At 38.8% G+C, this 23,139-nt stretch overlaps 1 protein-coding gene across 3 annotated transcripts; it reads right to left on the bottom strand.

Moving 5' to 3' along the window:
• Positions 1 to 1,080: 1,080 nt before the first annotated feature.
• Positions 1,081 to 22,115, bottom strand: dennd3a (DENN/MADD domain containing 3a). 3 transcript variants are annotated; one of them, XR_008323011.1, is made up of 30 exons: positions 21,914 to 22,115; positions 21,638 to 21,784; positions 21,259 to 21,394; positions 19,924 to 20,039; positions 19,695 to 19,825; positions 19,471 to 19,582; positions 19,147 to 19,266; positions 18,964 to 19,062; positions 18,741 to 18,860; positions 18,095 to 18,210; positions 17,657 to 17,812; positions 17,455 to 17,551; positions 17,269 to 17,372; positions 16,243 to 16,448; positions 15,992 to 16,151; positions 15,096 to 15,252; positions 14,532 to 14,754; positions 13,106 to 13,185; positions 12,412 to 12,591; positions 12,065 to 12,235; positions 10,381 to 10,510; positions 10,058 to 10,165; positions 7,082 to 7,179; positions 4,652 to 4,806; positions 3,789 to 3,855; positions 3,355 to 3,427; positions 3,149 to 3,267; positions 2,841 to 2,978; positions 2,239 to 2,733; positions 1,081 to 2,189 (listed from the first exon to the last, which is right to left on the bottom strand). XR_008323011.1 is itself a non-coding variant. In XM_053334973.1 (29 exons), exons 1-29 carry the CDS (start codon positions 22,034 to 22,036, stop codon positions 2,539 to 2,541), a joined length of 3,837 nt encoding a protein of 1,278 aa, XP_053190948.1. In that variant the 5' UTR covers positions 22,037 to 22,115; the 3' UTR covers positions 1,081 to 2,538. The 3 variants fall into 3 exon arrangements, 2 of the variants coding, with proteins under 2 accessions (XP_053190948.1, XP_053190949.1); XM_053334973.1 differs by having other exon boundaries at positions 1,081 to 2,733; XM_053334974.1 differs by having other exon boundaries at positions 1,081 to 2,733; positions 21,638 to 21,781.
• Between the last annotated feature and the right edge of the window lie 1,024 nt (positions 22,116 to 23,139).

Below are 23,139 nucleotides of genomic sequence, written 5' to 3'. Positions count from 1 at the left end.
TGTTAGCTTTGCACTGCAGAACACTGTACTGTTGTTGACTCAGGTTATTGTTCCAACACTGCTGGGAGTTTTTCAAGTCAGGTTTTAAGTTGAAGCACAAACACCGCAATTGTGGGATTTTTTTCCTCTTAAACCTAGACCTTGCTTCCTGTAAGTAACAGTTTGTGGATTAAAGGAAACTGATTAAGAGCTGCAGGGGAGACAGAAAGCAACTTATCTTCCACAGCAGCCGAGGCATGAGTGGACCTGCACGGTGAGAGATTAACAGCTGCTTATGGCTTTATGTAACAGAACAATGTCCAGTTCATAGACACACAAACATAGACATTTGCACAAATGCAATTGCACACAACTACACAATCACGTGCAGTATTTGAGGGACTGGAGGGGGATTTCAGTTTAGCTTTGATGTAAACCACCTTGACCAGCTCCACAGGGAGATCAGAGGTTGTGTACAGATCAGGAGCCCTGCAGGGAGTCAGTGTTTTACACAAGGACACTTGAGCAGGGTGGACCCAGATTTGTGTTGCATTGTCCTCACTGCTTCAGCACCCTGCTGCACACAGTGAGAAAAGTGGAAGTTTCCAGGATTGCAGGTATCAAATAGTAGCTTCTGTTGTTGGCTTTTTATCTTTATATTGAATTTTAAGCTGTACTGCACTTCATCAAGTCTAATGACAAGCTTTCTCCCACTTTTGACTTCTCTTGATATTAACAACATAACAGCACCCTCTTTTGGTTGAGTCTAACATGTGTGCACCAATGGCAATAAAGTTGTTCAATTTTCCAGTCATTTGGCTTACAGTATTTAGCTCTGGGATGGGCACAGTAATAAATGCATGGCATAAAATATTAAGATGTATGACTTTTTAGATTGTGATGCCTTATGGCAAATAACCTCCACTTACAATATTTTGGTCCCTGATTAAAAGCAAAAGTTTCTCCTTTTATGGTTAACATCAAAACTTTTACATGACTCTTCATAAATCTACAGTAAATAGGTACTGACCTAGAGAATACATTCAACTTTGCTCTGTTTTAAAATAAAGACAAACTCAAGACTTCCTTTATAAAATGTATTTAGTTTGTACATTGTTTAAAAAGGTAAAAATCTTGTTAACGGTCTTTGAGATAAAATACAGTTTCATATTATACATACATACATACACACACTTATACACATATACACACACACACACACATCAGTTTTGTTTACAAGAGAAATACACAGCACCAGTCAAAGGTTCAGACACACGATCCATTCACTTGAATGAAAAACTGTCCAAACTTTTGACTCGTAATCTGCCATAAATCTGCTATTTACAGTTCATAAATACACCAATTAATGCTATGTTGTATCTGACGCTATGTTAAAAACAAATGTATGAACTACATGCACTCTCATTTTCAAGAGTCCCTCAACATGTTGGAGACTAAATGGCCATGAAAGACTGAAAACAAGAGAATGAGAAAACTTGGTGATCTCTATATGTTCTCTATATGTGAACTTTGGTCTGTGTACCAACACAAAGTGATGCATCTAAGATTACTTTAATAATAATATCTAAGTAAAAATAAAATGTACAGTAACACAGTAAATGCCTTCATATTATATATATGGCCCAGTCTTTAGACTTAAAATCATTATATTTATCAGTTTGTGTATGAAGATGGTAGTTGTTAAGACCAATTGCACAGTAACAGATAAATATACTTTTATAAGGAAATAAATAGAGAAAAACTAAACTTTATCTAGCAATGAGGTAAGTATTTGGTTAAGAAATATAATAACTGAAGTATTGTAGGGTTTTTTTCGCTGACAGATTCCAGTTTTTGCAGAACTAATTTTGATTATCTTGAGACACTTGACTGTAAATATCACGTCAGCAGTATGTCACGAGTTTCAGTCCAGCTCCCAACTTTGTGTCTTCTTACGTCATCTCTTCCGTCACTCACTGCTGTAGATGGTCCTTTAAAGCATACCTTCCATGAGAATAAAGTTTTGTTTTGGCTTTCCTACAGGGAGGGTGAAATATATGATCTCTGATGTTTTTCTTTTCAGGATATCTCAAATTCACCTAAAAACAGTCAGAGGCAAGGCTCAGTTACAAAAGCTTCCCACATAATACTAGTGTGTTTAAACATAAGATAAAATGGGGTTTGACAACAATAAAAAATATAATATAAATCTTCAGAAAAAAGTGAAGCACTTTGGATTGGAAAAATATTCCACAGAACTTGCATCCATTTTTCTGATTTCAGTCTTCCTTTGTCCTTCGTATTCCAAAAAAACATGATAGTATTTCTTATTGCAAGCAACCACTTCATAGCGGGCGAGAGGAGCTGCTCAGTTGGTGGCACTTTATGTAAACAATCATTTTAACTTGCTTCACATGGCTGCCATGTGATTCCTTGATATCTCTTCAGATTGAGATTGTTATTTTGATCCCCCCTTCCTTTCCTCCAGTCGCAGTTTTAATGAAATTATGGCTTTATTTCAAACTCTGAAATGTGTCCTTTTCCAGTTCCAAAACATCCCTACTCCACCTTCCAGATGGCGATCTTTCCATCGTGTTTGGCAGCGCCGCTGAGGATGTACCGATCCTCAGCAGAGCAGAGCGTTGTCACTTTGTCGTTGTGACCATGAAGCTCTTTCAGGACCTGGTGGCGCTCTGTGTCCACTATGTAGATCTTCCCTTTGGTAGAACTGCGGGCTACACCTCCAACCCACACCTGGAGAGATAACAAAGGGGTTTTAAGAAAAGGGACAAATAATGTGTCTCATGTTGCTGCCAGAATTGTAATCCATTTGTAGATGATTTTAAAAAGGTTATGCACACCTGATTTTTGACTTTAATCATACAGTAACATCCGGTGCAGTCTTGTAGCACCACACGCTGGAACGGTTTTGTGGTGTCCTTAATATGCCAAATACACACTTCTCCTGAGTCCAGACACACACTCCACAGCTCTTCCCTCTGCCCAAAGAAAAAGGGTCACAAAAAAGGATAAGTGACGTGCTTATACAGTACATAAAAATGCAGTGAGATGAACACAGGTAACACACAGTTACCAGTGTGTGTGTGTGTGTGTGTGTGTGTGTGTGTGTGTGTGTGTGTGTGTGTGTGTGTGTGTGTGTGTGCGCTACCTCAGGTAATAGCAGTATAGAGCTGAATGAAGCAGTGGACCCTTTGTGTTGCTCTGGCAGGTTCAGTCGATGTTTCAATGAACCGTTCCTCCACACCTCCATTATGCTGTCCCTGGAGCCTGGAGAGTGAGAGAGAGTGACATTTGGTTTATATCTTCAACTATTAGTTTCCCATTTAAACGCTCCAGTGAGAGTGTGAAACTTACAGCACCAGAGCGATATGTTACAGCTGTAGACGGACTGCAGACGATCACAAGAAAGGCGGAAGTGCTTCTTAACCTGAGAAGAAGTGACAATAATGAAAAATAAATCAGGAGTATAATAAAACAAGATATGGTTAAATGAAATGTTCAATCCTTGAATGAACAGATCATCTGAAGTCAAGTCAAATTTTATTTATATATCACAGGTGCTGAACAAGCCTAAAATAAAAGAAAACAATGGACACAACAATAATAATAAACAACAGCAAACAATAAGCCGGGCAGACATGACACACTAGTGCCTTCTAACATCTATGATGGTATTATAGCAGCTGTTACATAGTGCTTGATGAGAAAATGATCTATCAAAAAAGAAAAACAATAAAAAATATTTTACATCATCACCAGTTTTAGCAAAATGTTGTTTTGAAACCAACCTGTAGTGTTGAGATATCCCACACCATCACGGTTCCCTCTGCACTGCTGGAGTACGCCACCTTCTGACTGAAAGAGCAAAATACATCAGTAAATGTCTGATTTATATATTTGAACTGTCTAGCTGACTGTACACTTTTATGTTAATAACTTCTAATAGTGTGAAAGCAGTAGTAATGATTGAATGGTTGATTTATTCATCTATGTGATAACTTTCTCAGTTTGATGTCATTACAAATAGAGTCATTTTGGAATTTACAAATTTCCAATATTTAACGTACAGTATATTATACAATAAACCGGTCAACCAAAAAGTGGCACATCAACTAAAATGAGGAAATAACCATTAGTTGCATTATGAATGACGGCTTAATTGATTTATGATGATTAATGGTGTATGGAAATAAGACCATGCAAACTCGTTTCTCTTCAGCCAAGTCTATTACTTTCTATATCAGTACTTTTTGGAGTGCTTTATAGTGTTTATATCATATAGTGTTGCTATGGTTACCAGCAGGTCAACATAGCTTGCACAGTGATTTTGAACTATGAAATTGTTGACCAGAAATACATTTGAGATGTCCTAATGTACAAGTTTAACACACACCTGCCAGTCATATATATTTTTATGCAGTATATAAACTACAAAAGGAGTATGTGTTAAATACAGACAGTACAACGGCCATTAGTTAAAATACTGAATGTCAAAGTCAGGTGCATTTGAATTCAAAGGGTTCGTTGACAGGAAATTATCTATTTTTTTTATGGCAGCTGATGGAGTGTTTGACCTGATTGAATGTAACTAGGTGTGTGTGTGTGTGTGTGTGTGTGTGTGTGTGTGTGTGTGTGTGTGTGTGTGTGTTACCTATATTTGTCTGTGTCAAGTGCCAGTCCGGTGACCTCTGCCCTGTGCTCAGTCAGCTGTCTGTTACAGACCATGGCCACCATGCTGATGATGTAGATAACCGAGTCCTCAGAGCCCATCCAGACTTGGTCTTTGTCAACTCCCAGCATACAGTTCTGTAAGAGCAGAAAGAGAAGGACAGTTAGACACCACACTGAATAAAATTATACATTTTAACACCAATTATAAAAAAGTTACGGACCAATTTTTGAAAAGAATAAAATAAATTCTTGTGGGGTTTTTGAAATGGGGACAACAGAGAGAGGGAGTATACTGCATACTTAATACATTTCACATTAGTAACATTTGTTTTGAGACAAGTTATGCGATTAGCTGGTGAATTTACAGTGATCTTTACTGAATCTTATAGCTACTTATATGCATAGGGCTTCATACAGTTTGATCTATCTGTGACTGTATTGATAATCAGCTAATCATTATTTGTTATTTTTCCAGCTCAAATACATTACCTAGTACTAGTTACTGAATTGTGATCATTTGCTATGTTTCTTTGTCTTTCATGATAGTAAATGAAACATTTTTAGGTTCTTTGACAGAAAAAGGACATTTAAAAGTAAATACAACACTACTGTCACAGTTATGGCACACAGTTAAATAGTTGAGCTGATAAATACAATAAAGCTATTGTTATCCTTTGATTATTGCAGCTTTTATGTAAAGCACAGTAGGTGTTTTCCTAACAGGTAAAAGTAGCAGGTATGTATAAAAGTAAGTAGATTAAGGAATGCATGGTGAGAAACATTACTTTGGGGTTTGGGCCAAACTGAAAATTCTGACAGTTTAGTCTTCAAATAAATGAATTTTGTACTACCTGAACTTCTCCACTAGGTGGCAAAACTGTTCTGATAAACTGTAGTCAGCTACACTCTCACAAAATCCTGTCCACCCTATGACTTCTAGTGCTAAAGTCTGAGTTTACACATTCAAACTTGTGGAGAACATGGGTTGGTTTGTAACGGTTGGCACTAAAGCTGCAGAGCAATAAAAATAAAGTAGATTTAAAACTAGACCTCCCCACCTCCAGATATTTTATATTTTTTCCTAGTTTTTATTTGAATTAGTTGTCATGAATTAAGAATCTGCTGTAAAAGAGACAAAGCATGGTACAATGTTTAAAACATGACCTGGTAGTGAACTATGTACAAATAAGTCGCTCTCTCTCTCTCCCTCTCTCTCTCCCTCTCTCTCCCTCTCTCTCCCCCACTCTCTCCCTCTCAGGTTAACTTAATTCATGTGACTGTGACCTGCATGGGTGGAGTAGAGGTCAGTCAATTAGCACAGTCTTAAGAAATGCCTTAAAACTTTGCACTCGTCCTTAACCTCATTTACCCAGAACGACCATCTAAAGCAGCTTCAATTTTTCACTTGTTTACATTTTTGGAGACAAAAGTTTGAACAGAAAATGTTTTGGTTTTAGGTGGAATGAAAACTATTCAAACACACAAACATGCGCTTACTAGTCTGAACATAATACTGACATTGTTTGAAGAGAAGCAGCAGGAGCAAAGAAATAAACCTGAGGAAAACAGTTTTATCTGTGTCTGATGTCAGTGGCATGCATGTGTTGTTTTTCTGCAGATTCTGTCCACTGATGAGAAGCAGTCAAACATCTGGGCAAGTGTTTTCATTTAATGAAGGAAGAACAACTATGGGATTGGCGGTGAGCTTACATAAAAACATTCAAGTTCACTACAGTGCATTATGAGTTTGAACAGCATTAACTATTATTACTTTTTCTGATATCTTACAGTAAGGAATATCAGCATGACTTCATTTAAACATCTCAAAAAGATACAATTTTAAAGTACAAGAAATCTGGTTAATTTGGTCTAAACATGGATAGTAGATCATGCCCACATATTTTGGTATTGTCCATATAAAACCTTTTTCAGAGAAAATGAGACCTTTAATGTCAAGGTTAATGGGGGTTAGTATTCAGGTTTAATTTCTTTCTTTTGTATTTTGGATATATGCCTAAAGGTAGTATATTTTTGTAACAGTGATATCTACTTCCTGAAGATCTCTACGCTCCATGGAAAGGATGACTTAACTTCCTTTGGACACAGAAAGAAAGTAAAGAGTGAAACACATTGGCTGAAACGGTATTCTTCTTAAAAAACAGATACTAATACTGTGTAATGCTTATTTGATCATTCTTTGTTACTCTATCTCTCTGCCAAACTCCCTGTATAATTGGCTGTATCTGTTACTTTGTGTGTGTTTAATTGATGACCTGGTGCTCCTGTTATTGTTTTGCTAAATATAAAAGCCATTTTTTCATGAACTAGGCTAACATTGTATCATGACCTATCATTATTTCCTGCATCTCTTTGGATTTATGTATGGATGTGCAGTGCAGTTTCCTTTTACCAGTCTTGCGTTCCCAACATGGCAGGTATGTGTGAGGGACCAGCTGGAGGCATCAAACACCATCACCTTCCCCCCACTCACAGACACCCATAACTGACCTGAAAAACACACACACACACACACACACACACACACACACACACACACACACACACACTATTTATCAGTTACTTCTTAATCAGGGGTCAAAATTTACTTTTTTGTCCAGCGGCCAAAAAGCTAGTAAAAGTTCAAATTTTACCAGCCACTCAACAGATTACCATTGTAGGATTTTTTTTTTTTGCTAGTGAGTGAAGTAACTCTACCAGCCACTCGCATATTTTACCAGCATTAGGCCGGTGGCTGGTGCTAATTTTGAGCCCTGTTCTTAACATCTTATCACAAACCTGTAACCCACAGCTACCAGTGTTTACTCTTTCAGAAGGCCAAGTAGAAACGCGATTCTAAGATGAAACTTAGCCCGTGAATTACTATTAAATGTGTTTTTATACAGTTTACAAAGATTACACAAGGAGTGAATTTGAAATACTTTCTATGACAACCTTCATAATGATTTAAAAACAAACTTCTCAGTTCAAAATTCAAACACTGCATGTTCAAAACTGACTCCACCCAGGCTTTATTTAACGGTCAGATTTCCTGTAACGTATGCACCACTTTTAGAGCTGCGGGTGGAAAAAAAAAGAAACATCCTGTATTTCATAGGATGAGAGTGAGAGAGCGAGAGGGACAGTGAGACATGGGAAAGAAGGAGAGAGCGGGTTGAAACTGAAATAGAGAGGGAGAGAGAGAAGGGAGTGGAGAGGAGAAGTGGGAGTGAGCTGGCCATGTGCCAGACATTCAATTCAGTGACCTATATTCAAACCAGAGGGAGAAACAGAGCAAGATAGAGGCAGGGTGGAAAGGATCTGAATACCAAGATTTGTTCTTTTCAGCAGCAGAAATCCCAAAGAGTCAACCACTACTGAAAAACTGTGTCTGTATATGAATGCATCACTGACTGCGAGTGTGCATGTGTGTAAGTGCTGGAGGTCAGTCTGCCACCAGCCGGGCATATAAGTGGCCCCAGATGGTCTGTCCACTGAAAGGCACAGCTTTGTAGTTTGCTTTTCAAGCTCTTCCTGCTACATAATGCACCGGTCTGTCTAACCAAAGCGGACTGTAAACAACCATAAACAACTTTTGAGTTTTAAGGTCAAATTTGACGAGGGGGAGATTTCTTAATGAGTGACTCATTAAGTCTCTTAGTAAAGTTTTGGGCCACAACAAGATGACGATGGTGGACTGTTTGGTTTTAAATCTAAACTTTGTTAAGATTCAGTGAGGAGTCACATCATTTACACACTCATCAAACCATTCAGTGACCTTCTTCTACTCTGTATGGGGGTTATTTTTCTCCACTTATTCATGTGGGTTTTTCCCAAAATGTGTTACCCAACTGTAAAGCTAGAATGAGGAACAGTTGTGTGGTTTACAGTTCACGACCAACTCCTTTAACACTTTAAATAACTCACTTTGACTCCTCACACACTCTTTGTTCTTTTAATACGCTGTTTCATAATATTTATCATTTCCTTATTGATCAGACTATGACAAAACTCGGGGGAATAACTGGACAGCATCATACCACACATACTCAAGATTATTCTGAAGTTACAAACTACATTTACTCCTATTTGGGTTTTTTTTCTGTGTCTATACTTTTGTAAACTGTTTTTCAAGTTAGGAATTTTAAAAAAGGTACTGTCTATAAAAAGGTACTGTTTCATTTTTACCCATATTTGCGTACATGTTGAGAGTTAGATGAAAAGATTGATATCATCAGTTGAAACATTTGTTATAATATAATACAATCATTGGAGCTTAGTGTGAGGTCATCTTCCCTTTAAGGCTAATACCACTCTTATTTCTGGTCGAGAGAATATGGGTGTATACTGTGAACTGGATACAGGAACAGTGCTGGGCTTTGAAGTAAATTTCACATAGCGTCCAAACTGCATACTTAAAACGTCACATGATGCACACTAACCTAAAAATACTTTTTCCCATAGACTTACATTACGAAATAGATGTGTGGAAATCAGGGAATTGATTTTGATCCATTTGGTACAATCACATTTCAGAAGTCTAGAAGAGCCTCATGACTGAATTGTTTCATCCCCATTCAAGTTTGCCGGAGAGCAAAACCAGAAGTTAGTCATCTCAGCTGGCGGATGTTTTCAATGAGTATTCTCCTTGAGCACATGTGGCCCATAGAGCGTGTGCAGTATGTTTTTCATCTGGGTGATTTCTTTATAGATGGAAGTAGCTTTTTTGGTTTTATGCGCCACTGAGAAACTTTCATAGGAATGAACCGGGCCCTGCCTCCAATGCTGTTCTTTTAATGCACCCATGTCAAAGAAGGCCTAGGAATTACAACTCAGAACATGTGTACATATTTACTGTGTTCATCACTGACACACCCACAGTGGGAAAGCAGCATACTTGGTGTTGATGTTCATGATTGCCTGTTTTGAAATGGATGCCTCTAACTTATGATGCGCTTTCACAGCTCCACTGGAAAGCCGAAGCTGTATATTTATGACTCTTTTGTTGCCACAGCCTTTACGACAGACTTTTCTCTTAATGTTTTCTGAGTTCTTGACTGACTTCCTTTTGCAGCTTCCAGGTACCCGATGAGGAAGTGTTGTTGAGAAACTCAATGTACAGCTTTTTGACAGTTGCTCTGCGTTTGAGTGAAACAGAGCCAGTGATGAAAGAGCAAAGGTGACGCACTGTGTGCGTTTGTCTGTGACTGTATATGTCAGTGACAGTGTGTTGGTGTCATAGTTGAAACTCTGGACTGCGAAACCGCCCTCCCACTTTGAACAGCCAATCAAATAATAGACTCTCACAGTGACCAATCAGAGCGAGAGCAACCTGACACTTGTCACCGCAGAGGAGATTGCTTGGTTATAGGACTGTGTGTGTTTGTACCTGGTGTGTATAGAAGTACATCCACTGCTTGAGGTGCAGCCAGTTCAAGTGAAGGGTTAATTTTGTGCTTCAGTGTCTCTGCAGTTGTCTTGGGGACCATCATGGGTACTAGAGACAACACAAACCACAGATAAAGGGAAGTAAATAACCTTTCCCAGGTTGGGAATGTGCAAACATGAACTGAAAACTACCAAACAACAATAGAATTTTCAAACCAAATTGTTGGCTTCCATGTTGACAAGCAGTGTGAGCCTAATAGCATACTAAACCAGACAACAACTACAACAATCATACAAATCATTATCATCGTCATGACCACCTACCTTCCATCTTGATGCGGTCAAAGTGAGCCAGCTTCGAAGCAGCATAAATGGCCTTACTAGTCTGAAGACTTCCCACTACTGCATCCATTAACAAAGCATTGGTCAGAGCCTGCTGCATGTACTGTGGGTCCTGGAGAGAGAGATCCATTTACAACATGTAAAATAACATTTAAAATCCAAGGGTGACATTAATGACTTTTTTAAAAGAAAGAGCATAAAGTGCTATGAAAAGAGGTGAAGGCATGGATGTATTATAAGAGCTGGAAACCAGACTGAAAATGGTGCCCACTCAGTCAAAAAACGCCAAAAATAATTGCTTGCTTTGGGATTGCTTCCACATTGCACATTTGCAATAGCATTTCCCCAACTGGGCCACCTACGAGTTCTTGCTCGGCCCACAGACATCACAGATTTTTAAATTGCTTTTCCTAGCTCGGGGGAGAAGTTTTGCAAATATAAAACCTCCATGGATCAAAAATTCATAATGGAAATAATCAAGTGACCTTGTTTGCAGTTTGAGGTGTTCTGTCAACAGTTGTACAGATGTTTCTTTTATAATGGTGGTCTTTTGGGGCTAAATTAGATTTTTCACTGCAATACCACAAGTGTCCACTGGGAAAAACTGGCTGCAAGGCTGAGTAAAAGGTAGAAGGTATTAAAAAGATTATTGGGTCCGTGGTCCTGGTCCCAATTTGTTCATATTTTCTTATTTCCTGTCTTCTTTTTACTCTTAAAAAAATATACATAGACATTTTTATTTAAAAAGTTCTCCAATATTTTGGGACTGTCGAGAATTAGATGAAAAAAATAATACCACTCTCAAATCTGTATGCTAATTATGAAGCTACCACCAAGACATGATTAGCTTAGCTTAGCATGGCATAGCATTAAGACTGGAAATGGGGAAAGCAAGCTTGGCTCTGTCAAAAGCTCACTATTTAAAACATTAAATCTCATTCAATTTATTAGTATAAAAAAACTCATTAAAAAACCTTGCATTACATTAGATTATTTTATTCCTTTCAAGAAAGAAGTGATTAAAATCTTAAAAACAAACAGATCCAATCAGGCATTAGGAAATCCATGCTACACGTTGTGGGGATCTAACAGAAAGGTGCGCTGCTACAGTCGACAGTGTAAAAACAGATGTGGAGAGATAATATTATTTTCATTAAATCTTGGTGCAATACTGTTAGCTTATTTTACAATATTGCTGCATATCCAACTTGTTAGCAAGCTGGCTGTAAATGGACATAATTCGTCATAATATACTTAGTAGAGAGGCCGCAAAAACTGAGAGAATACAGACAATAAAAAAGACAAGGAAAAAAGCAGACAGCGCAGAGAGAAAAATAAGTGAAGTGAGAAACAGACGTTACAGTTACACCAGCTGGTTTCACAAAGGAAACCCTCCGTCATTGTTCAATGTGTATTTATATGCACAAGCATCTAATGGAATTTCAACCACACCCACAAAGGTCACATTAGTTAAAAATGCAAACATGCGCACAGACACACACAGACACACACACGCACACACTGATACCTAGTTCAAGTATGAGTAATAAAGGCTCATGATAACTCACCAAATGTATTCATGCATGTGTTCCTCTCTTTTGCAATTCCCCTCTTCTCCCACAAACTTTAAATATTTGGTGCACACACCCTTCAGTTACAGCTTTACCTTGTGCTGGTCAGCCATGTTGCGTCCGGCCCACATTTCTTTGACCATCAGGTTCCAGAGTTCAGTCTCAGTTTTCAGATTGGCCTCGAATGCCTCCTTCCTTCCCCGAACACGTAATTTCAGGCTGGGGATTCGCAGAAGCAAGAAAGGAGCCGAGGACACCTTCACCTCCTAAAAGGAAGGAGATGAAGATAATATGTAAATCACTATTACAGGGTCAATGTAATTAAATTAATAATACTCATAAACCTACACATATAATCTTTGTCCTTTAGGTGAAGGATAATCACTCAACTCCAAAGGCCCCCCCACTGACTACTCTATCTTCATCATTCCATTTGTCTCACCTCTAAATCTCTGTACTTTGCCACCTCCACGTATCCCGGTCGTCCATCAGTGAGGAGGAAAAGCCGTCGCTGAGTCATGGCGATCTTCCCCACACCGCGGCTTGTCTTGACTGAGGAGGACAGCTTAAAGACGCACTCGCTGGGCTCAATGTGCTCCAACACAGACGCAGGTAAAGACACCTAAGAAATAACATAAAAACCCACACACATTATGTAAAAATGAATCGATTAACCAAGAACAGAATTGTCAGATTGATAAATAATGAAAAATAATAGTTAATTGTAGACCTACAACGAAAAGCCCAAAACCCAAAGTTCAGCTCAGTTCTCTATGATATATGACAAAGTTGCCCAGCAAATCATCACAACATGGAACCATGTTTGGCATTTTTGCTAGAAAAATGACTGAAGAGGTCATCCATTTATCAAAATAGTTGCCTTTTAACTTTCTATCAGTCCACTAAACTATTAATCGACTAATTGTTTCAGCTGTAGTTTGTTTAAATCAAAAACAGCTGTAACCAAAAAGTGGTATTTTCAATTGTAATCAGCTGACAAACGCACATGTTTATTTTCCATTTAAACCTTTCTATCATATAGATGAACATATCTGCAAATCATATGACCAGTATATGATATGTTATGTTTAATATTGTATGGTATAGTAGATGTGGGCCACTATGCTGCATGTTACCTCTTGTGCTTCAGTCTCAGTCTCCTTCCAGATGGTGTAAAAAACTCTAAACAACTCTGGACCAACCTGCTTCTGATGACCTGCAACACAAACACACCTTCAAAATTAGGATAATTCATGTTTCCTGTATTGTCCTGTGTCAGCAGAGCCAGATGACTCAAGGCCAAGTCTTTCTCCAAGCAGTTTAATCTGCCAGCATGCCTGCAGAGAGAGCTGTTGGGGGTTGTCGTCTTTACTGTATAATAATGACTGTGAACAGTACACAGTCTGTGCACTCTCCCACACCCAGCCAACATCCCATACCTACACAGCACTCTCTAAATCGGCCACTGAGTGTAGTAGTAGTTTATTAACTGTAGAGTCCCTCCAATTTCTATGATAATGACCAGCATCGTGTTTCAACAGGAAATAATTAATGATTAAAATAAATTACAGACTTTTTTATTACTTAATAAAACAAAGAAGGACACTGATTTCATGCAGTTTTCACTTTCGTCTTACCTTTTACCACAAAGAAATACAGAATTACACTACACAAGCAAAGACTTACTACTGTTGTGTATACTGTGCAAATTTTAATCAAGTTTTAGTTGATTGAAACCAGAAGTCCAACATCCTGAACACTCTGAATCCCTTTTTCCAGCGAAAGGAAAACTTGATATTTGCAAGCTACACTATGAAAACCTCTTTCCAGTGACATGGTGTGGAGCATTAGATAAGCTCTCATTACACCCTTCCTTCCTGAAGTAAGACCCCCCCCCCTCCCCTTGTAACTTTGATTAAACTTCAGCTTGTGAAAAAGTCCCATCTCTTCACTGAATCATATTTCCTTCTTCCGTCCCTTTCTGCACAGGCTTATCTTAAAGTTAAACAAAAGTATTTATTGCTATTCTCTCCACAGCTTTTATTCTTCTCTTGCCTTCTTGCTAATACGATCAATCGTAGTTCACAGGGGTGTTATCAGGTCACTGCTGCTCTCACACTGGCTGGAGTGAGAACATCAATTACATGTTTAAATGTGAATCAAATGCCAGTGATTTAGGCAAAACTCAAAGAGCAGCAATTGACCAGTTAAACCCTAGTTCTACCTCTAACACCCAACAGCCCTGCATAGCAAACTCTGTTTCTTCAAGAAGGGGTAAGGTAATAATTAACCTGAGGAATAAATGATTGCCAGGAAAAGGGCAGAAGGATGTTTATAGCAGGATATTTGTGTACATGAGTGTGTGTGTGTGTGTGTGTGTGTGTGTGTGTGCTAAGACAGTTAAAGTAAGTGAGCCAACGAGTGTGCTTTTAAATAATATGGAGTTTTCTTCATCATAGTCTCCTGGACCATAAACCTTTGTTCAAATCTGAATCCCTAAACTATATAATATCTCCTTGGTAAAGCATATACACCACACACATATTTTAATAAACTACTTACCAACAGTAAGAGCATCAAAAAGTCTATGAATGGTTCCTTGGTCTTTCACGATGCCGGACTCCTGGACACATTTCACAAACTCCTCTAGCTGCATGTATTTTTTCGGTAGCTGGAAGCGTTTCACAGCACCTTCCTCATGCCCGTCGCCATTTTGCGCGCGTTCCCGTTCCTGGTCCCTCTTGAGCCGACTGATGAGCCGTTTGAGTTCTGGACGTTTGTCCGCCTGTGAGAGATTTTGACAATGAAGGAAATTATATTACATTAATATGTATGCCCAGTTATTGATAAGGAGAGTCCATTGCTTTTTATTGAGTTAACTTGTTTGCCAGATGACACATATATATAAATCTATATAATACATATTTATTTATTTTATGTAATATCATAGTAATGTTATAAAGGAACATTTTAGTTTAGTATTAGTTGCAAAGAATGAAAAAGAATATGTTTACTTAAACGCATACATACTATATCTACGGTTTAAATTAATCCACGTAACAGTTCTGACAACTCCATATCACAGAGTACACCACAGCATCCTCATTCACGACGGCCTGAACGAACCTGTATGCGCTCTGCTTCAAGCAGTGAGTCCACCAGCGACTTAACCATCCGAGATGGAAAGATGTCTGAGTCGGTTTTATAAAGACTTTGGAAGTCCTCTAGTGCATCCAGACGCCTGTTGGATACGATGTTTACTAAACCACGCAGGTAGTGATATCTGGACAGAGAGACGGATGGAACAGTTTAGACAAAGGAAAGGTCTGACAAAGTACAGTCATTTGGTTTATTTGAGTTTTACATTTGCTATGTGTACAGTGTTAAGTGTGGATATTCTGTATAATCTATGCAAGAAAATTAAGTTATTTTTAAGTTTTTCGTACATGGCTTGGTGCAATTGTCAAATGAACACAAAATTATTTGGGTTAGGGTTACTCATCACAGTATGGTAACTGTTTTTTCTAGTTTTGTATTCTTTTCCAGTAAACTAATGAGTCATTATTCGGATATCTCAGAAGAAACTATTTTCTAGTGCGTTGTCTCAAATGTGTAGTAACTTGCAGTTTGAACAGAAGCTAAAGCAAACAAGACCACACTGCTATCAGAGACTCCTCCAAGGGAATTTACTATATTTAAGCTAAAGCAAACAAGGAACTACAAGTGTACTTGCTTCCTTACTTCTAATAAAGATGTTTTAATATTGGATTCACTGTCTACAATTCATGGTGCATAAAATATGTCAAAATTAATCTTAGCAAGACACAGTCAAAACAACTCTATTAGTGTTCTACTATCATACTGTGTTAGGAATAGTAAAGTAATATATAAGCACATTTTAATTAAAAAACACTTAAACTTGTGAAATATTTCAAAAGGTTTTGTCAGCTGAAAATTAACTTCCTTCTACAAAAACACTGTTGATAAATTGTTTGTTTTCTTTGACCTCTCCTCAAGATTACCTGGCCAGCAGAGCAGATACATCAGGTGGTGTAGCGTTAATAGCCTTCCCCAGGGAAGCTACCATGTCAGAATAATAGTTTTGGACGTAATGATAGGCCAAAGGAGGGGGGAACTCTGGGAGACGGAAAACCTTGACTACTGGCTGAGGAGACTTCAACCCTAGTAGGAGAAAAAAGGAAATTATGAATTTAATGTACTTTTTTTGATAACTGATTATAAATCCACTCCTCATCTCTCCAATGGCACCAACCAATATCGGGAGTCATTTTCCTGAGTGAGGCTGGTCTGTTGGACCTGATGGCAGTTGTGGCATCATTGGCAGGTTGCTCTAGGTTTGGCAAGCTAGCTCCTAGCCTCTTGCTCAGTCTGTTATCTGGGCTTGTGTAGCTGTTGTAGCTGCTCTTGGACAGTTCAGACATGGGAGGACGTCGAGGAGACTCTGTCATTGCCCGATTCCTGCAGAAAGGAGACGCATTTCGAGGATGAGTTGGTGCTGACAGTGGGTGGTTGGGAAAATCAGGTACAGAGGGTTAAAGGAGGGTAAATATGGTACAAGTCAATACAGGCAATGTCATAAACCCAGGTGATTAATACAGATGTGCATCAGCCCGGCAACAACTACAAAGGAAACACTGACTCATCGTTAATTGCTACCTTTGCTGGATAAAAGTCAAGTACAGTTATTCACGTCATGACTGCCTTTATGAAAAAGTAAAGTGAATGTGTTTTGCCTGGTTTAGCAAATTTAACTGTTTCGGGTCAGCCCTGTGGTAGCCACACAAAAGCGTCAATTCGGGAAAGGTTAGTATCAGCTTTTTTGGTGAGACTAAAATGGGAACATAGATACTACTCTTATGTCTACGTTAGATGTGACGCTATAACCAGCAGCCAGTTAGCTTAGCTTACCACAGTGACTGGAAACAGGGGTAAACAGTTAGCCTGGCTATGCCCAAAGATAATACAATCCACCAAAACAGCACCTCTAAAACTCACAATCTTCACATCTAACTCTCTATGAGAAAGCAAACAAGCACATTTTCCAAAAAGTCTAACTAATATTTTAAGTGTGGAAGGGAGCATGGAGAAAATTAAGTCATCTGATTATATAATTTGTGGAAACTGAACACATACCAGCCACAGCTCCAACACCTCTACTGACATACCTGTGTCCTTCATTTAAAGTGTAAGGAACATTACGACATCATTTGAAACCTGGGAATTGATGGATATAATAGACAAGACATGCATTACATAATTTGCACTTATGACATCATACCTATGTGCATGGTTACGCGTGGTCTGCTCCATGCGGCTGAAGGTGTCACGTTTCCTGTTTAGCCTGTCTCGCAGGAATGAGTGGAAGATATGAGTTTCTAACACCTGGAGACGACAACAGCACAGACAGTCAGGGTTTGTGTATGTGTAAGTGTGAACAATATGTCTACCTATTGTGTCAGTGTACCTTCTTGTAAAAGGGCTGATCTGCTGGTTCCCTGGTCCTCAGAAATTCCTCACTGTTAAAAACTCTGTGTTCATGGTTTAGAAAATCCTGGACATCTCTGACAGAGTGACAAACAAGGGCAGACAAAAAGAAAAAGAGAGAAATTATTTAAATTTCACTGAACTCTTTTCTTTGATCACTGGCCACACACAAAGATCCCTACCTGAAGATGTTGACCACTAGCTCCAGAGCGATGTTCTGTATCTGTTTGTTGAGTCGTTTCTGCCAGTCTCTGCGCTGACTTCGCAGGACGTTGGCATCAGTGCCTGCTCCGAGGTGACACAACTCCAAGTCATAGTGAAGCTGGAGACACTCTGCCCTAAACATCCACACACATATACCCAGCAAGTATGTGAGAATAATCTAGTCCAGTGTGACCTTAAATGACTCATTTAATTCAGTAATCTAAACTGTTGTGTAATCTGATTTATTTAGGAGGTATTTGATTTTTGATCCAAGTGAAGGGTCAACTGCAGGTTTCAGTGGCAAAATGGTTTCTAGTAAACATAAATTCTGCCTAGTAGAGTGATATTTTGTTTAAATGTGTATTTGATTGTTTTATTTTAAAGTGTTGCTTGACTAAAAACACAAAGAAAATCACCTTGATGTAAAGCTCTCAGCTGCAGCCACAGGGACAGCTGGTAGGTCAAGAGTTTCAGAGCAGGATGACTGAATGATGCCATCATCAACATTCACAAGGATTAGGTCCTCTGTCTCCTATCGCACATATACACACAAACCCACACAAACCCACACAGATATATAAACATAATGTAGGTACAATGGGTACAATTCATTACAACATAGAGCTAACGGAGCAGGGCTGAGTCATCTGAACAGACAGCTACTGTTAAATATGTGAACTAAGCTTCTGTAAGACACTGCTGCTGCTGCTGCTGCTACGTCAGGCTTCAGATGAATGCAGTGGAGAATAAATACTTATTGTTGCTAATGAAAACACAGCCAGGTCAATTAAGACTTGAATGAAATACTAGCCATTTAATTTTAATATATACTTGTAGTGAATCGAATGACTATCTGGCAAACAGACAAAACATTATACATGCAGAAACAATGTATTTATATGGTAAATCTACTGTTTCTGACTAATGTGACACCATTACTTCCATCGACAATCAACACAAGATTCAATGCTATCAAAACATTTCCTTCCGAGTATAAGGATTGAAAACGACATGGATATTAACTGAATAAAAATCTCCCAAAACATGAGTGATTATACTCACTGCAGCGACCTCTTCAAAATGACTGATGTGACATCCCATCAGGAAGGCAGTAGGAGCCATGAGGAAGTCCAGCATTCCTCTAGCCAGCACAGGAACATATGGCTGCTGCCAGGACAGAGGCTGAAACAGATGGAATGGCAGATAAGGGAAAAACTTGAGGAAATTTTAGAATATTTGGGGTGGGGGGTGTTACCATAAAAATACATGTTCCTCCTACACTGACCTGCAGGTACAGCAAAAGACTCTCTGCAACCAGAGTGAGTCTGGCCCAGTCAGCAGAGAAAAGGACTATCCTCTGTTCTTGGAGGAGGCAGGACAATACCTAAAGAGGGCAGGATCACAAAGGGTTAACTGGAACTGAACTTTTCCCCGTGACACGACTCAATTAAACAGTGTTCTGCATTACCTGGAGCAGTGTCGTGTGTGAGAAACAAAGGAAAGGTAGATGCAGGTCGATGTCGATAAGGGGGCTGTCCTGATCCTCCCTAGATGGAAGAACCACCTGGAGAGGACGGAGGCTGAAGGACTAAGACAAAAACCAACACATATGTTACTTCAAAGAGGAATTATCACAGAGAAAGAGGAAATTTAAAAAGAGTTTGGGTCAGAAAAAATAACACAAACAGACAGATAAATGCAATAAAGAACTCATTATGATAATAGGAAGAGAGACAAGGACAGATAGAGTTGGCTTGACAGAGGGAGAAACAACTACAGAGTGCTTTCTGACCACATGTAGCTGTCCAGGAGGTGGTAAAGGGACGAGAGACAACTTGGCTGAAAACTCCTTGATTGTCTCCTCGAAGTCGGCTTGTCTTGCAGGTCGCAACTGGACAAGGAGACTAGGAGATAAGAGGTGGGAGACAGAGTAGAGCTACAGATATAATGTCTCATTCAGCACTTTACAAAAGTCAGATTGCCCATCAGCTCAATGTATTTAAAAGCAATCATTACCATGACAAACAGTCTCTCAAGGCATTGTAGTAGGGGAACTTCGAGATGACACACACAGCATAGGGTGCATAAAGACGGGACTTGGATGGATTCCACCTATGACCGTTCTGGACAATGCCTTCCTGACAGGACTGACAGGGCAAACAGCCAATGAGAAACAATTGTTTGAATTCAAAAAACAGCACAAGAGTTCATCATTATTTGTGCTTGTGTGTGTGTGTGTCTGTACCTGCACAGCTCTGTAGTACTGCAAAACAACTCCATGGGTCCGGTTCCCAAACAGGTCAGTAAAAACCAGGAAATGATAACTGTCTTCTTTCAGCTCATTGGCTAGCTGAAGACCACCTGGACAACAGAAATCAATGGTATTGTTATTATTATATATTATGTTCATGTCATTTGGGAGTTCAAACTTGTGAACAGCATCCACATCAACATCTAATAGTGATTGTTGTAATGATTAATCGGAAATTAATAGGCAACTATTTGTCATTAGTGATTTGACAAAGAACATGTGCAATACATTTAATGGTTTTAGCTTCCCAAATGTGATGTGACATAACTATTTACTCAGGGAAATTATAACTGTCATTTTCACTATTTTCTGATATTATAAAGAAAAAATTATTAATTATTTAAAGAATCATCAAATTAATTGAAAATGAAAACAATTATTACTTGCAGCTCTAATTAGGTTTAGAAAACTCAGATGTTTTGTGAAATATATCCAATATGGTTATTGCAGTCATGTTACAAAAGTTCCTAAAAAGACAAAACATATGGACAAGGTAATTAAACCCAAATTACACTGACAATTCTGTCTTGAGTTCTACATACTCACAAGTCATGAACTTGGGAACATTTTAACCTAATTGTCAATGCTTTATTTATAACCAAATGCAGTGGAGTACGGAGTCAACAAACTCTTATAAACCTGCAGACTAGGTAGAGCAGACATGGCTACCACTGACAATGTCAATCCACAAACATTGCTCATCAGTTTCTTTTCTTTCAGATGCAGGACTAGAAACATCCAACATCCAAAGAAACATGAAAGGAGATCCCAAATAACTGCTCAAAACCTCTTGAAGTAATGAAAGTTTTGTTTAAAAAGAGACTGTCAAGTGTTCACATGGAAAATGGAAACACTTTAATAATGGAGATGAAGAAAGTTCAAATCTGCAAACCTGCTTACATACTACAGTACTTGATGTGTAATCTACATTGTGGACTTCTAGAAAGATAGTGATCCATGAAGGTAGCTAACCAGCCAGAATAGAAAGATTAGAAATCAAGACTGATCTGGGACTGTAGTTGTTCTGGTCCTATCCTGGTAAGATGGTGGTCCCTCACAACATGGCTGTTTTTGATCAGTTAGACCAGTAGCAATCAAAGTAAAAAAATGAACCAAGCATAAAAAGGAAAAAGGAAAATATTGTTGCTCACATGTTACACTTGTTAGTTTTCCTCAAGGTAAGAGACAGGTGTGTTTATAGAACAAACAGATCTGTGTTTTTCCACACTGCATTCGTCACTTTAATACAAAAACCTGTTGGGTTTTTACCGGGGAAACAGAGCTGTGGTAGGGCAATGAGGTCTAGATCCTTTGGAACGCTGATGTCCTCTGTCGCTGAGGACACCTCAGCACGATGAACTGTTTCTCCATTAGGTAAAGCCTCTGCACCGCGATCTCGCCTCTTCTGCAATCAAATAAAACACAAAAAATTAGCATTTGATTTCTGAATTAGATATACTAATAAAATAAGTTATCGTGGCCTGAAATGCCTAATGCTTTAAGGGGAGATATGAGGGTGCTTGTGAGCTTGTGCATGTAGCCAACATGAGCTTCCTCATGTCCCTCAAACCATTTTCCAACAACTCGAACTTGCCAATATTTTTTCAGATTTAATATAATAACCAAATTATTAACTAAATGATTATACCTTCTTGATGAAACTTTTCCTCCTTTGCACACGGCTGAACGCTGGACCAATCACCTGGCTGCAATTGGTCTCCTTGGACACAAATGGTGGTGCATGGACTTGCAGTACTTCAGCTTCCAGCAGGGGGAGTTCGGTTAACTTACTCTGCTGATGCATTTATAACCAACACAAAATCAATTCTAATATCCTTTATCATTTCCTTCAGATAAAAGTCTAACAGGTACATATGTATGCACGTAGTATTCCTTGTCTGTGTGTGTGTATGAGTTTATGTACCTGGTATATGTCTCGAAGCTTATCACTGTGGGCTCCAAGCACTACACATGCCTCCAGCAGTCCTGATGGGAGCTCTGCCATCACATACAAACACACACACTGCAAGAAAAACATATTGTGCATTCGGGTGATATGACATCATCACAATTTATTAAATAAGATGGGCTTTTTTTGTATATTGTGCACCCTTTTTGTAACTACTGGTAAATCTGACATCATGGATGACAACAATGGCAGTGATGATTCAAATTCAACGTGATTCACAACAAATTCCAGTTACTGATCTCATCTGAGTTTGAGTTTCACACAGACATGACAAAACTAGAGCTTAGGTTAACTAATTTGCAAAACATATTATCAACTAAATAAAAACTAGCAGAATTACCTAATTACTACACACTCCTCATGTACAAACAAATCTCTGTTGCCGCAACTTCCTCCAGATGTGTGCTGACACATACACACACCACCAACACATTCAGACATAGGCATCTAACTCAGACATAGGCATCTAACTCACACAGACATACAAAGCGGATGTCAGGGTTTGGTTACTGGTGCAGGAAACCAGTTTGGTCATCTGCATCAGATCCACAGATGGCGAAACTCAGTTACAGTTACTGTAGCAGTATTACTTAGTCATCATTCTTTTAACCTGTTTTCAGTTACAATTTTCTAACACGTATAACATGTGATGTGTGATAGGGAAACCTGCTTTAACCCCTTTTCTATCAAATGACCCTACCTTGCCATATAAATGCCTCTATCCTTTTACACTGTCCAGCAGATCCACAGACATCTGACTTACATTAGTTGCAGCCACAGGCAAAAGCAATAGTAGCACACCCTCCATTCCTCTTCTTTTCTCTCAACTTACTTCGTAAATTTGTTCTCTCTTTCCATCTCCTTTTGTTTTGGTTTCCTCTCTTTTCTGTCCTCACCTTCGACAGTCTTGTTCGCCTTCTTTCTCTCTGTCTTCAGGCCATTTCAACTTCTGACTAACTACCCTGCTGTGTCATGGAAACACACTAAAGTCATTTATTCCCTGAAAACCTCTAATTTTGTAAACTCCTGAGTGTGGGGGAGTATGAGTGTGTATGTGTTTGCATTACTTGTAAACTCAACCACTGTCCACCATCTGAGCAGTTTAAGAGCTTTCTTGCAGTCCTGAACTGGCAGGCAAACATTTAATCAAATGCAGATGTCATGCATGTGAGACTGAGATT

The sequence above is a fragment of the Scomber japonicus genome, chromosome 15, assembly GCF_027409825.1.
Source record: "Scomber japonicus isolate fScoJap1 chromosome 15, fScoJap1.pri, whole genome shotgun sequence".
Lineage (NCBI taxonomy): Eukaryota > Metazoa > Chordata > Actinopteri > Scombriformes > Scombridae > Scomber > Scomber japonicus.
This window is presented reverse-complemented; position numbering and strand designations above follow the sequence as displayed.

Bases quoted from the DNA above. Each gene is read 5' to 3' on its own strand.
- dennd3a (XM_053334973.1), bottom strand. From the start codon at position 22,036: ATGCACAATATGTTTTTCTTGCAGTGTGTGTGTTTGTATGTGATGGCA. The intron at 20,040-21,258 runs GTAAAAACCCAA...TCTGTTGTCCAG, and splicing joins ACCACAGCTCTGTTTCCCCG to GTGGTCTTCAGCTAGCCAAT. The intron at 19,583-19,694 runs GTAATGATTGCT...CTTATCTCCTAG, and splicing joins TTGAGAGACTGTTTGTCATG to TCTCCTTGTCCAGTTGCGAC.